General features: G+C 35.2%; 3 protein-coding genes across 5 annotated transcripts; 2 read left to right on the top strand and 1 right to left on the bottom strand.

Moving 5' to 3' along the window:
- The first annotated feature begins 347 nt into the window (after positions 1 to 347).
- Positions 348 to 3,273, top strand: LOC113397911 (tRNA N(3)-methylcytidine methyltransferase Mettl2). Of its 2 annotated transcripts, none has more exons than XM_026636443.2 (4): positions 348 to 468; positions 815 to 967; positions 1,441 to 1,860; positions 2,935 to 3,273. In XM_026636443.2, the coding sequence occupies exons 1-4, from the start codon at positions 395 to 397 to the stop codon at positions 3,242 to 3,244; spliced, it is 957 nt and encodes a 318-aa protein (XP_026492228.2). In that variant the 5' UTR covers positions 348 to 394; the 3' UTR covers positions 3,245 to 3,273. The 2 variants fall into 2 exon arrangements, with proteins under 2 accessions (XP_026492228.2, XP_026492227.2); XM_026636442.2 differs by having other exon boundaries at positions 354 to 622.
- LOC113397910 (cytochrome P450 CYP12A2-like) lies at positions 3,256 to 7,246 on the bottom strand. Its single transcript, XM_026636441.2, has 9 exons — positions 7,099 to 7,246; positions 5,914 to 6,017; positions 5,689 to 5,825; positions 5,515 to 5,627; positions 5,062 to 5,178; positions 4,652 to 4,930; positions 4,264 to 4,423; positions 3,766 to 3,978; positions 3,256 to 3,680 (listed from the first exon to the last, which is right to left on the bottom strand). The coding sequence occupies exons 1-9, from the start codon at positions 7,155 to 7,157 to the stop codon at positions 3,354 to 3,356; spliced, it is 1,509 nt and encodes a 502-aa protein (XP_026492226.2). The 5' UTR covers positions 7,158 to 7,246; the 3' UTR covers positions 3,256 to 3,353.
- Positions 7,247 to 7,520: 274 nt separating this feature from the next.
- LOC113397945 (tripartite motif-containing protein 2-like) lies at positions 7,521 to 15,254 on the top strand. 2 transcript variants are annotated; one of them, XM_064216833.1, is made up of 12 exons: positions 7,521 to 8,037; positions 9,660 to 9,769; positions 10,151 to 10,788; positions 10,862 to 11,102; positions 11,265 to 11,427; positions 11,826 to 12,002; positions 12,210 to 12,313; positions 13,047 to 13,132; positions 13,651 to 13,809; positions 13,886 to 14,018; positions 14,122 to 14,395; positions 14,494 to 15,254. In XM_064216833.1, the coding sequence occupies exons 1-12, from the start codon at positions 8,018 to 8,020 to the stop codon at positions 14,495 to 14,497; spliced, it is 2,109 nt and encodes a 702-aa protein (XP_064072903.1). In that variant the 5' UTR covers positions 7,521 to 8,017; the 3' UTR covers positions 14,498 to 15,254. The 2 variants fall into 2 exon arrangements, with proteins under 2 accessions (XP_064072903.1, XP_064072904.1); XM_064216834.1 differs by having other exon boundaries at positions 7,521 to 7,955.
- The last annotated feature ends 90 nt before the right edge of the window (positions 15,255 to 15,344 follow it).

A 15,344-nucleotide genomic window follows, 5' to 3' on the forward strand; every position in this document is an offset into this window, starting at 1 on the left:
GCCAACCGAATACAAACAAAAAAAACATTATATGAGAACTAGTTTTCCTTTTAAATGGAATTACTCTGTCCATTAATTCTATCAATCAGAAATAGAATTTTATAATTAAGACGCTACTTTTTAAATGCTTTAGCTTTAAGATATTGTAGCTTCCTTAAAATATATTAAGCAACATCTAATCACAGGATGTATTGTGTAATATCTTTGCTAATTCAAGGGGAAAACTTACTGAAAAAGTTTAAATTGTCAAAGGACAGACGTCAATTCTCTTTGAAACTGACACTAACACTGAAAATTTGTTGACAGTTGTCAGATTATTGACTAATTCGTGTTTATTGTTTTTTAGGTTATATATTCAATTTATAATATTTAGTATTGGCATTAAAAAACTTTAATGGAAGATAAGAGACCACAATTCGGAAATAGAATACTTGAAAATGTGGACGAGGTCTTCAAACACAATGCTTGGTACTGTGTTCAATGTTTCTATTAGATATTGTAAAAATATTAAGATTCCAGACAAAAGTATATCAGACTTGGAACTAACGAGACACAGGAAAAAACCACCCGGTGGTAATCGATACCTTACTGATAGCAAACTACTGTATCTTTTTAATGCCTGGTACATATTATTATTATTTAATTAACATTTTGTGAAAAGAAAGGTATACTTAAATAGTAATGTACGTGTTTGCCTTAATTTAATATACACAGTAATTTACAACAAAATTGAGTACTATTTAAAATAGACTTTTTTGAATCGAAGGAGAAATGAGAAACAATACTCTTACAAAATCTACTTTTTATATTACAGGGACAATGTTCAGTGGAATGCTGATCAAGAAAAGGCAGCAGCTGAGAAAGTTGAGCTGAATTCAACAGTGACATTTTCTGAAGATCGCCTAAAAGATTTAGAAGAAAATGCTAATAAACACTGGGATGCATTTTATGATATACACCAAAACAGGTGACTTACTTATTTTATTATAACAAGGAAGTTTTATCAAACATTATTAAAATAAAATCTAGTTGGTAAATTTGGCGGAAGCAAACCTTCATGTTTGTCTTTTAATATTATAATCACATCTGCTTTGTGCTTTAGAATGGATCATTAATGCCACACTTGTCATTTATTCTGAACTGTCTTGGTGGGTACTACTCACTCACACCAAACAGTAATACTTTGTATGTCAGTATTCAAGTTTGAAAAGCTAGGAAGCCATTGAATAGTCACAAAGGACATAACATCTGTAAGGGTTGATGATGTAAGAAGTTTTTTATTTTTATCAATAAGTTTATCAAAATATATATTTTAATAACAATTTATTGACTACTCTCAAAACAAAAAATAATTGTACAAACTAAATATTTTATTTACTGTATTTCAAAGTCATAAAAACAATTTTCAATCCAATTAAAGATATATTTCATGCATTGCAGATTTTTTAAGGATCGTCACTGGCTATTCACTGAGTTTCCTGAGTTAGCACCTGACTTCAATTCAGCTCCTGTCAGAGTATTTCCAGATGGTGAAAGTAAACAATCAACTCCGGATAGAATCAAACATAATGATGAAGATGCACACAATTCTAAACGCTATATTTTTGAAATTGGATGTGGTGTAGGAAACACAATATTTCCAATATTACAATATAGTCAGGATCCAAACTTATTTATTTATGGTTGTGATTTTTCATCAAAGGCTATAGAAATAATGAAACAGAATGAACTGTATGATACAAAGAGATGTGAAGTATTTGTTTTGGATGCCACTTCTAGTGATTGGCAGGTTCCATTTGCGGAGAACTCTTTAGATATTATTGTTTTAATTTTTGTTTTATCAGCTATAGATCCGACAAAGTAAGTAATTTAGAATTTGTTCTATTCTCTTTTATTTACATTACTTCTACATCAATATAGTAACAGTAGTGTTTAACTCTTGTACTACAATAGAGCAATTGAAAACAATCCATATTAGCAATACTAACCAATGAATATGCTACAACCACTTCAAATGTATGCCAAAAGCATGGATTTTATTAAACTTACATCTTTTCAAATAAATTCTATTGATGTATTATAAAAGTTGTATGTCTCACTGCTGAGCTTAGGCCTTGTACCCCTTTTTAAGGAGGTTTAGAACTTATTTTACCATATTGCTCCAATTTAGGTTGGATACACATATGGCAAGTTTTTTATTGGACACATGCAGGTTTCCACGCTATGTTTTCGTTAATCGCAAGGCTTTGACACGGAATATTCGGTATAGAGTATTTAATTAATATTATGATTATTTAACTAATTACGAATATTGTACGAATGTTTACAAATGTGTATAAATACGTATATGTATTTGACACATTATAAATGGTATAATATTGCTGTACTTATACACAATATTAATACTATTAACTAGTATAGCCCGCACGCTATAAGAATGGAACGGAAGTTTGTTCTTTTTGTTTTTTTTTTTTTAGATGAATCACTGTTCTCAAGCTAAGAAGCTTTAGAACAGAATTTCTGAAAAATCAAATTTGGCAAAGCCTATGGTTAATAAGATTTTAGATAATGTCTATGTAGATGTATGTATGTAAATTAAATTAAACTGTAGGAATAATGTCGGGTAATTGACTTAAAATTTTACTCCTCTTCTTATTATCTCTAAACGAATAATTATCTCTTTACTACAATAATTGCATAGATATAAATCCCTAAAATAACGCAGTAAAAATCTACATTAAACAACAAATAAAATTCTCAAAAAAGCCAACAAATAAAAAAAGTCATCGTCGCAAGTTTGCCAACGCTACCGCTAGCGGTACCGGTCTCAATACCAAAGATCAGATCCCGATCCCGGTCGGAACATAAAATCTAACATTTGCATACTAAAATAATGTTATTTTCTTTCTCGTTGATCATTATTAAATGTTTCAGGATGACAAATGTTATTGAACACATATATAAATATCTGCGACCAGGCGGTTTGGTCGTTTTCCGAGACTATGGCAGATACGACTTAGCACAGTTAAGATTCAAGAAAGGCCGGTGTATATCTGATAACTTTTACGCACGAGGAGATAACACTATGGTTTATTTTTTTACGCAAGAAGAAATATCAAATCTATTCAAAAATGTTGGTTTTGTAGAAGAGCAAAACCTAATCGATAGAAGACTTCAAGTGAATCGAGGGAAGATGCTGACAATGTACAGAGTCTGGATCCAAGCTAAATATCGTAAACCTTAAAATTAAGTATATATATATATATATATGTTTTTAAATAAAAATACATGATTGTATAAACATGATACGTGTAAACATCTTAAACATATTTTAGTGTCAAGGTCAAATCGGCTTAACAGACCAATTGAAATTTAAAACAGTATGGCTTTTTCAAAGAATTCAACACTTTTGTAACGACTTGAACCGGTGGGCCCTCCCAAGTCACTTTAACGTCACTCAATAATTTCTTTATGAATATTTCGATTTCCATCTCTGCAATTCTTCTTCCGATACACGATCTTACTCCGAAACCAAATGGGAGTGTTATCATGGGATGGCAATTGCCATAATACAAAGGATCTGATTTGTCCACTAACCATCTTTCTGGTATAAATTCTTTGGCACGAGGGTAATGTTTTTCCATCTTAGATAAAAATTCGTTTGGTGCTATAACATCGATCTGGAATTAATAATAATTATTTTCAAAATTAATTCTAAATGTATATTGAATATAATACATTATAAAAATAAAGATTATTTCGTACGCCTTTGGGAATGGAATATCCTCCAACAATGTGCTCTTTGGTCGTTCGTCTAAGGTTCGCCGGTAATACTGGAAATAACCTTAACGACTCTTTGAGACAAGCTCTGAGGTACCGATTACTCTGTTCTGATGATTTAATATCTTCTCTTATTTTTTCTTGAGAAATGGGATTTGTGGCTAAATTGTATAGAAGGCAAAGAGTTGTATACGCCACCTGAAAATAATTACCATTATAGTGGCAACGCTTTTAAGGTCCTAGTTGAATCCGTAAGTCGACAACAGAGTAGATCAGTGTAATTATAGCTTGTGTCTATAATTACACTGCTCAATTACCCTCCAAACCGGAGCACAATAATACTAAGTAATGCGGTTTAGCGGTAGAATATGTGATGAGTAGATGGTAACTATCCAGACATACTTGCAAAAAGTCGTAATCGGTAAAAATTTTACTAGTCATAGATTCTTCCAAAATATATTTGGTAACAAAAATAGGTCTTACTGTATCGATTCCAGCAAGCAACATTTCGTTTGCCATCATTATAGCAACCTTATCGTCTACGGCTAATAATTTCTCTATTATACTTTTATCTTCTTCTGGAACATCGTGACCTCTTTCATTTATTTTTCTTTTAGCTTCTTCGATAAATTTTACACTGGCCCTGGAGAAGTATAGTCATAATATTTTAAAAACTGAATTATCCACTATTTTATTATTATTTGGAACAAATTTAAGGATATTAATATGATGTTTACTGTCAATGTTGCATGTGTGTATTCGTTTAAAATTTATAATGGCTGAAATTGCCTCTAATAATTCATTTCATTCAGTTCAAGTAAACTAAATGATAATCGTTTTCTTAAGGTTAAAAATAGGAACGGATACTTACTCCCATTGTAAATCTAACGTTTTAATCATTTTCTTAAAATTTTGGGTTTCATAATATCTCCAAAGACTTGGAAAAAATTCCAATTTCCACGAAAGTTCTAGAATATCTTGAGCACACTGTATAAGAATTCTCGCTGGATGGTCATTAGCTAAATTGTCTTCCAACGATCCAAGTCTGGTCCCTAAACCAACAACAGCCACGGATTCCAATGACCATTTCGTCATTTCTAAATCTAAGTTCTGCTCCAAATAACTGCCTTTTCCTTGTAAACTTTTTAATCTAATATAAAATAAAAAATAAACGATTTATATAGATACTTGCATCATACAGTAATAGAAACAATCATTAAAAATATTTGCATTTTCCAGAAAATAAATTAGATACAAATTCCAACAATACCGCATATGTACCTTGCAACCATATCTTCAGCAATTTCCTCTAAAACTGGTGCATATAATTTTATCAATTTTGGTTTCAATAGAGCTGGATTAACTTTGGTACGAAAATCTCGCCATTGAGAGCCTTCTCTATAAAAAACATTTAATAAAATAGCTTTCAAATATGATATGAACATTTCGTAAAAAATGGCAAACGAAAGTAATTATAATATTATTCATTGATTTGTTTTATCGAAGAGGAATATACGAATTTGTCAATGAAATGAACTCGTAGAACTTAGTTTAATTTTACGGAATCCGATAATGAAAAATTAATGACGCTTAATCAAAACAGAAAAATTAAAAGTCATTGAATATAGTACGACTATGAAGTAGGTTCGACTTGTCTTTGCAGTGTACTTCATTTCAACTAAAAACATATATATACAATATTAGACAAAAATAAACTTAACAAGTGATACTTACGCAACCGTTAAGCCGTAAATACCATTGCTGACGGATTTTCTTAGCTGTGTCCTGTAATACAGTAAAGTCTCAAATCCTGGTCTCGATGGCAATACATCTTCAGATCGATATATCTGAAATAATGTCAATTTTTAATGTTTATATTTAAATAATCTCCTCAATATTTGTTTGTACCTGATCAAAATGCTCCGGCTCATACAGGATGACCATGCTTGCTCTAGCAAAAACGCCATCTAATTTAACTACAGATCCATATTTTTCATACAAAACTTTTGATATCTCGTAGAAATTTGCACGAAAACCAACTGATCCTGTAATTTGTTATAAACAAGCTGTGAAGTTATTTAGGATTAGTCATATTATAATGTATGAACGTATTTTATATAAGTAATTAGAAACCTATTCCTGGAAGAAAATGATGTATAGGACCCAGAAGAGGTAACGAGGATAAACCTGGTATTGCTTCAAAAGGTTTAGTTTCAATATTTAACGTCGATGATAATCTGAAAATAAATAATTAAATGTACAAACTATTACATTACATACATTAGCAGCCTGTAAATTTCCCACTGCAGGGCTAAGGCTTTCTCCTTTCCCTTTGACGAAAAGGTTTGGAGCATATTCCACCACGCTGCTCCAATGCGGGTTGGTGGAATACACATATGGCATATTTCATTGAAATTAGACACATGCAGGTTTCCTCGCGATGTTTTCCTACACCGCCGAGCACGAGATGAATTATAAACACAAATTAAGCACATGAAAATTCAGTGGTGCCTGCCTGGGTTTGAACCCGAAAATATCGGGTAAGATGCACGCGTTCTAACCACTAAGCCATCTCGGCTCGGCTGTCCTTTTGGACTATCCACACCGATTAAATTATTGAATTCTGAAGGCAACCTTCATTTCGTAATGAACAGAGGTATTGAAAAAGAATTTTGCAAAATTCTGTCTTTAAGTCGGATCTTGAACTCAATCTTCATTTGTATCCAATCGACTAGTTCAAAGTGACATTAAACAAATAACACTTAGACAAATAAATATGGTAATTTATGATTAGAGTATGATTTAATAATGCACACTAAAATATTTTTTTTATCTGTTCGCGGGGGACACTGCAATGAGTGTATTTTAATCAATCGCAAGAATCTTGCACGTATTGCTTTCACAGTTCACAGGAACCAAATCTCTACCTCCTATTCTGCGGCATTAATGGATCGTACAGTGCGGCGGTAGAGACATCGTAAGGAAAACTGCAGAGGTCGACTGAAAAATTGTCAGTTTTGTATCCGCCAATCCCCATTAAAGTAGCACGGTTGAATAAGCTCCAAGCCTGTTACTTTTTGTTGATGGTCAATATAGTTAGTAATCTATGACTTTTTGGTTTTTACAGTACGAGGGACACGAATAAAATTACTAATATCACACATGCACTAAGCACTTATTTATACTCTGATATTTTTATTAAACTTAAAATATATTTTTTGTTTAAGATTATAAGAACATGTACTGTTATTTAAAAAAAATAATTGCACACGATTACTAGGTTCATTGCTTAATATTTTTCAAATTATAAAAACTTACCGATAAGCATTAAATCGCTTTATAATTGTCAAATTACGTTTAAACATAATTTCACTCATACTTAACACAGTTTATGTTCATAAATTAAAATAGCCTGAGTAAGCAACTGCCTACCTAAAATGATACAATTTAGTCTATGAATTTGACCTTGAGATATCAAAATAAATATTATCAAGAACTGGAACAGTTTAGATAACAATAAGTGCTTCTAGATTTTTTTTTTTTAAACAAATTAAATGTAAGTGTTTAATTTTTTGAATATTACATAACCAAGTTTTTAGTAATATATGAATTCCATAAGCATAACATATTATAATAATATTATTTAGTAAGGTTTGTGTCAAGTGAAACTTATTTTGAAAGCATAGTACCCACTTTCAAGATCTCTTAAACGTACAGAAAATTTTCTATTATCTGTGCTGACAGTTGACGTTTACATTAGAATAATGGTTGACACAAAAATAGTTTTGATAAATATTTGGAAACAAAACTAATTCAATTGTTAAAATGGTTGAAACGTGATAGTAATGCCATGAATTCTTTTCGGTGTTTTAAATTGAACTTAAACATGTTACATAATTACAGAAAGTTATAGTGGTATATCTTTCTTTGTCATGAAAATAGTTTTTCTATATTATCGATCGATTACGAAAGACTATTCAACTATATGTATGTTATTTTATACATAACAGCCGATTTTAATTTAACGATATCTTATATTATAATAGCTTTTACGCTAGTCCTCTGTAAGAAGTTATTGTTTTCGGTTTGCTAACGTGGTAAACGAATATGTATTTACAAACGCGCTTCGCAATAAACGTACGGTTTTATTAAATGTAAAAAGAACGCTGTTTAAGGTGAGCTTTCATCTATTAAATGATGAGATAATTTTACTGAAGTGTGCCTGGAATTTACGTCCATGTATTGTTGTTCTTTCCTGTGAGTATTTTTCTTTTATCTTTTCTCTACTATTTTCTTAATTTCATCTAAACTTTTATATTTTCTTTATTCACTAATATTTATTAATTATTTTCTGCTTTTCTCAAATTATACTTATTTTATTTTTTATTATTTCATTTATTAATTTATCATAAATTATAAGATCATCAATATGTGAATTAAGCTTAATTTTTTTAATACAAAATGTTGGTACTAAACGATCAAAACACATTAGGCATAATCTTCACACAAGCACTATTTCGATTCTGGTATAAAATTAGATATTCTAAATATAAATTAGAGTGTGAAACACACCAGACTCATGCTACTCCAGTTGCTGTAGCTTAAGTAATTTTGCTACTTATTTTTTATGAATAAACATCTAATTCAACAGATAATTTATTCTATTAAATCATTAACATTATTTACTTTTAAATAAGGAACAAAATAGATCACCATTAGTATATGGATAAATTCAATAAATAATATGTAGTACATTGTTTAACTTAATTTAATAATACGAATAAAACAAATACAGTAACTGGATGTTTGTTCAATGTCAAAAGTCAAGGATATGGAGAGATATGATTTTATTTGGATAATTTTACATTCACATGATATTTATGACAAACATCATTCAATTGAAGCCAATGAAATAAATCAAGAGCAATCTGCCGCGATTGGTGATTCATGAATTACAGAGCTCTGTGCATATTATCTCATATTTCGAGTGAATTGGTTACATTAATTAGAATTACAAAATGTTCTCCTTTTTTATTGTTAGTTACTTTTTGTCAAATAAAATAGCTAATTTAATATTTTGACAATATTATATGATATATGATTATTATCTTCACATGCTTTATTAAAATTGTATTCTTTATTTTATATAGATTGTTTTGAAATAATAGTTTTGCATTTGTTAATTTGGTCACTAATGTAACATAAACTCTATTGCTTCAACACAAAACAATTTAGACATTACATTAGCATAAAAACAATGAAGTATTCATCTTTTTTACTATTATTTTTTTGTATTAAATGAAACTCATAACTGTATGTATTCTATTTTACAGTTAGTATTTTAATTATTATTTTATGTCAACAATCATAACATATTTTCCTTGTGTTATCATATATCCGTTTAATGTTGAGCTTGTAACACATTTACAGAAATATCTTTCTAAAATTATATTAATTTTGATGTTGCTGTTCCATGTGAACTTTGAAACTTTTGTATTTATTCATAAATTGTATTTATTTTCGTTTTAAATGTTGATTTTAACGTTATAAATTACTAATTTTATTTAAAAAAAATACATGTTAGTCTCGAGACATCTGAAAGAAGTGATGACTTAAAAATGGTAAAAAAAAATGTATATCCGAAATACGGTTAATGCTGTAGGTTTGAGTGAGAAAGGAGGAGCCTGCTTACCGCTGCTGTATGCATAAGAGAAAGGGAAGCCAGACAGACTAGCACCCTAACATGTTACGTAACAAAGTGGTTTATTTAGCCTCCCATAAGAAGTTATCACTTCAAAATATTGTTGAATGTTAGCACACAATAGCTTTTGCTATAATGGTAGCTTTATATTGCATTTTATTTGAATATTATGGTACAGTTCACGGCTGGGCGTCGGGATGGCGAGCATGAGCTCCACGCTCGTCGAGACGGTGTCCATCAACTATGAGGATTTTAACGAGAGCTTCCTCACTTGCGGCACTTGTTTATGTTAGTACACCTTGATATTATGCACATTGTTTGTTTAATTGCATGCATGCATCACAAACTTAGAAGCAGTATTATATGTGGATGAATTATTTGTCTAATATAGCAATTATATGCATATCGAAACAGTAATAAAATTGCCTCAGTGCTGAGATGAATCTCAATTGTAAAATCTTAAGTAATTTTTATATATATAACAGCATCAGACAAAAACTGTTGTGGGAATTAGAAAGAAAAAAAGCACTGAATTTTACTTTGTCCATTTTATTACAAAATTATTTCAAATAAAACATAAGGTATTCATTGAAAAATTTATACCTTAGCTTTGATTTTCCAAGAATAATATCACCACTATATATAATATATGATATTTTTTATTTACAGGCACTTATGATGGAGGCGAGCACACCCCTAAGCTTTTGCCGTGTTCACATACCGTCTGCTTGCACTGTCTCACTCGAATAGCTGCCTCGCAAACTAGAGACGCTGGAAGCTTCAGATGCCCGATATGTCGCGAATTAATCACCATACCTCGTGGCGGAGTTGCAGCTCTACCTCCATCGTTTCTCGTGAACCAGTTACTGGATCTAATGGCTAGGCAGAGAAGAGAAGTAATACCCCAGTGCAGTTCACATCCCGGTAGAGAGTTACTCTTCTGTGAGACTTGCGATTGCGTTTTCTGTAGGCATTGTGCAGACGGACCCCATAGTGATACTCCCTGTGATCATACCGTGGTGCCGTTTTCTATAGCGTTAAAAAGAATGTCCGAGATATTGTTATATAGAGCCAATGAGTGCCTGAGTAAGCTCGGTTCGGCGAGGGACGCCGTAGCGAGTGAGTTAAGAAGATTAGAGGCGGCGGCGACGGCAGCCGATGAAGCGATAGATAGACACTTCGCGGAATTGAGAGCCGCATTAGATAAACGTCACGGTGAACTTAAATCGGCTGCAGCGGCTGCCGCTACGCATAAAAGGAAGCTGCTTGAAGAGCAATTGAAATTGATCGATGCTGAAAAAGCAAAAGTAAGTCATAAGTTTACTTGTCAAGCTAGGATTAATTTAAATTAGTGACAAAAAAATTATTTATTAATTTCAGGTCGAAGCTGAATGTTCGGGTCTTCAACAGCAAGTTGAAGTGCGGGAAGTGAGCAGTCGAGCTGCGGCCCTGGGAGCCCGACTCGGGGACGCGGCTGCGCTCGCGGAGCCCAGGGAGAACGCATTCCTAGCGGTGGACTTCGCGCACAACGACGCGCAGCAGAGATTTGCCGAGGCTTTAGCGGAATTGGGCAGAGTTAGAACGAGTACTACCTTCCCTGGTTTATGCACTCTGCAGTTAGGCGAGTATATAATTATTAATCTAAAAACATGTTTTCATTATAGTTCTATATATTTAACATATATGTAGCTGCCAGAATTATATTGAACAACTCAATGATTGCGTGTCTTGGTTACTTTCAGAGATTTGTTATTGACCATCATATTTTCCGATCCGATCGTAGAGTCAGCGTGCGTATGCGGACTGGAGCTGGTGGTGGTGCTGCGCACGGTGGACTACCACGGCGAGGCGCGCAGCACGGGCGGCGACCCCGTCACCGCCGCCGCCAGCCTGGACGACGCGCCGCTGCCCTGCACCGTCACCGACCTGGACTCCGGCCTCTACCGGTACGCCACGCGTTGCAATACTGATGTAACGTATAGATCTATTCGGACGGGAAAATGGGCCACCTGATGATAAGTGGTCACCACCGCCCATAGACGATGGCGCTGTACGAATTTTTATCCATTCCTTACATAACCAATGCGCCACCGACCTTGGGAGCTAAAATGTTATGACCCTTGGGCCTGTAGTTACACTGGCTCACTCATCCTTCAAATAGCAACACAACAGTACTATACTATACTAAGTAGTACTGTTTGGCGCTAGAATATCTGATGAGTGGGTAGTCCCTACCTAGACGAGCTCGCACAGAGCCCTGCCACCAAGTAAAGTAAAAATCCGTCGAGCTGCACCTTCGGGTGGGCGCGTGGGAGGCAGTGGGCGTAACGGTGCGCGTGCGCAGCATCTCGATGCGGCCGTGGGCGGCGGGCGCGGTGTCGGTGCGCGTGCTGGTGTTCTCGCGCGGCGTGCGCGACTCCCCGCTGCGCGCCAGCGTGCTGCCGGCCGCCGCGCCGCTGCGCGTGTGGGGCGCGCGCGGCTCGGGCAAGGAGCAGCTCAGCCAGCCCGTCGCCGTCGCCAGGTACATTTTATTAGCATTCATTGGCCTTGCAGGAATTTTACATAACGTAAAACTCATCATAGTTAAAAATATTAAGTATAAACTGTGAAAAAAGAAAATTAGCAAGGTTTTACACCAATTTTAATTTAGTATATATGTTTTTTTTTTTTCATTTTAATTATAAAGAAAAGAAAAATAAAAATATATTTAGCTTATATTTTTTTCCAGGTGTCCGAAGCGCCGCGAAATTTATATTCTTGATGCTGGAAATTCAAGAGTCAAAGTGTTAGACGATGAGACGTTCGCTTTCAAAACACATATTGTTAATGACGGTAAGTACTTTTTATTATTTACTTAAAATAATGCAAGTACCCTTTTTAATAGCGAGAGTGCTATCCACTTGTCAATTCTTTTTTTTATAAATAAATTACTCAAACACAATAGGTCATAGTAGAGGATATTAAGCTGGTTAAAAGCGTGCAAAGCGATTTTATCAATATAGAGACTTATTCCAAGCAACCTTTGGGACTAGGCCCGTCTTGATCCCCAAAAAAACCTGGGCGCCTAGTCAAGTCTTAGACCATCAGTGACATATTCATTCTTACAATTGTTTTGTCTAAATCTTGAAAAATTGTTGAAATTTTTTGTCATGTTCTAATTTCGTAATCTGTTAATTCTTAATTATATATTTAACAAATTTGTCCAATTTAAATGTGTTAAGAAATAGACCAACGTCGCTCTGTTGGCGGGCGGTAATAACTGCATCATAGTTTTACACTATCGCAGTTGTTATCGGTCTAAACATAACATCTTGTTAACGATGCAATATGATGCTTAAAATTATAAAATGATCTTTGTGATCGCATCGCATGCGCCAATGTAATTATAACAATTAATAAATCATCAATTTTTGTATTGGTCGGTGCACAGACGGCGAAATGAATAATTTATACTTCCTAGTGCGAAATTCTATTGTGGTGCTTAACAATATTTGGTCGATTGCCTTTTTGTTATAAATAAAAAGTTAATAAAATGTTGTATTCTATTCATATTTGTTTCCCACAGGATTGGCGGGACGAAGTTGTACAGGTATAGCGGTAACGTCCGAAGGCGTCGTCGTGGTTAACTGGCGGACAAGAACACTCACAGAGGTTAGAGATGTTTATTGTTTTAATTGATCTAATCGTAATAATCATCTGTGGTATTAATTATGGATTCGAAAAAAGGCGTTTTGAATGTCGACGATATTGTTATCGGGACTTTGTAGGTAAAATTAAAGTGGATGTAAATAGTGAGGTGAAATATTGATATTAATAATGATATAATAACCAAGAATTGTTTGTTAAGTTAAGAGTTATTAGCAAATCGTATGGAATACCTAAATCTTAGGTTTCTTTATCTATTGGAATAATTTAGTATATACGTAACTTTTATAAGTACATGTTCTAAATAACATCACTCACCTTGCTTACCTAATCTATTACAGCCTATGTTATCAATTAGAAATTATAAATAAATCAATGCTGGTTATTAAGTATAATATCCACATGAATAAGTCTTCTAACACCATCCTTCTGAGTAACGTTTATTTCTATACTGAATTTAAAGTTTAATAATCGTATAAGACGTGACAATTGTACAAACGGAGCATTAACGAGGCCGGGCGTAGATCAACAGCTCGGGCGGCACCGTGCGCACCATCCGCTCGGAGCGCCTCGTGGAGCCCGTGTGCGTCGCCGCGCACGCGCCCTCGCGCCGCCTCGCCGTCGCCGACAACGGCGCGCGCGCCGTCTTCGTGTTCGACACGCACGGGAACATCGAGCGGGAGGTGAGCGCTCGCAGGCCGTGGGAGCAGTTCTAGTGAATCATTGCAGTGGTACACGAACGGTGATATCCATTCGCAGGTCGGTAGCGGCGACATGGGTCTCGTGGGCGGGCTGGCGCTGACGGAGGACATGATCGTGGTGGCGGACGTCGCGGTGCGAGTATACGACTCCGAAGGAAACTTGCAAGCCACCCTGGCGCCCATACCCAAAGGTAGAGATGTGAAAAGTATCTCCGAAAGTTTCCTCCGCGTAGTACTTCGAGTCGAAAAAATATTTCATGCAATAATTGTATGTACTTTTCGTTCCGAAACGAGGTCGCGGAGGATACGGCGGCATAGCGCTCGAGTACACGGACAGCGGCTGGCACATCGTGTGCACGCGCTCCGTGCGCGGCCGGCCCGCGCTCGTGGTGCTGGAGGCGGGCGGCGCGGGCGGCGCGGGGGGCGCGGGCGGCGCGGGGCGCGTGCTGGCCGCGTGCGAGCTGGCCGACCGCCGGCCGCGCCGCGTCGCCGGCCTCGCGCTGCTGCCCGAGCGCCGCGCGCTGCTGGCGGACCTCGCCGGCGACTGCCTGCGGCTGCACACCTACTGGTGAGCTGGGAGCGCCTGGCAGAAATCTTTTCTCAAATTTTGCCAGAGTAGTTCCAGGCGACGTTTTTTATTTTGCTAATATAGAGCGATCGTTCTAGGTGAGCTGTCGAACGTCGGAGAGAACTGAGCCGCCTGGAGGCGAATCGTAAACGAATTTCATGCTAGTCCAATATTGTAACTGAGAATCGAACTTGGCCATAATCTCGGACTGCGAGGGAGGTACTTGTACCAAAGTCATTAGAGCCGTGAGTCGGCGCTTTTAATACGATATTCGTAGTACTTACAGTATTTATTTCATTTAAGTGTTCTTAGTTATATTATTTTTAGTATTTTTTTATCGATGTCGGTATTCGATGTCGTTATTTCTTTTCGCGACTGAATTATTTTGCGGCGCACTCGTTAACTTGGCGCTGTTCGGTGATCGCATTAGTTATGTACTTTATGTGAACTTATTTAATTTGTTCATGTTTTGATTTTTTATTTGCGTACGATCTTATTTTTATGACCGCGATTTATATCTGCGTTTGACATACAGAGTCTGAATTAATCCGCGCAATAAATATCGTACTAAATGTACGTAAATGTGGATTGCGGATCGGCCACAGTCGCTTTAAAATCCGTAACATCGAAACACCACTATGTTAAGAAGAAATCAAGCAATAAAATCTTAGTAATCACAATCGGCCATATATCGCTGTGAAGCAACTCATGACAATATTTAGTAAAGCGTGAATACGTAATCATTACATGTGAGAAGTTGTGCCTATCGTATCGTGATTCAGCATATAGAGTAAACACGTTTGAGACAATATTATTAAGTGGACCAATTTCTGAATTATGTCTTGTTTTTAGTTTTTTTTTTTTTTTTAATTTATCTTACTTTCATATTAAATATATGGATGTTAAATCCATCTACTAAGGCAAAGGCTATTTTGGGATGTGTAACAGC

Source organism: Vanessa tameamea, chromosome 13 (genome assembly GCF_037043105.1).
Source record: "Vanessa tameamea isolate UH-Manoa-2023 chromosome 13, ilVanTame1 primary haplotype, whole genome shotgun sequence".
Taxonomy (NCBI): Eukaryota; Metazoa; Arthropoda; class Insecta; order Lepidoptera; family Nymphalidae; genus Vanessa; species Vanessa tameamea.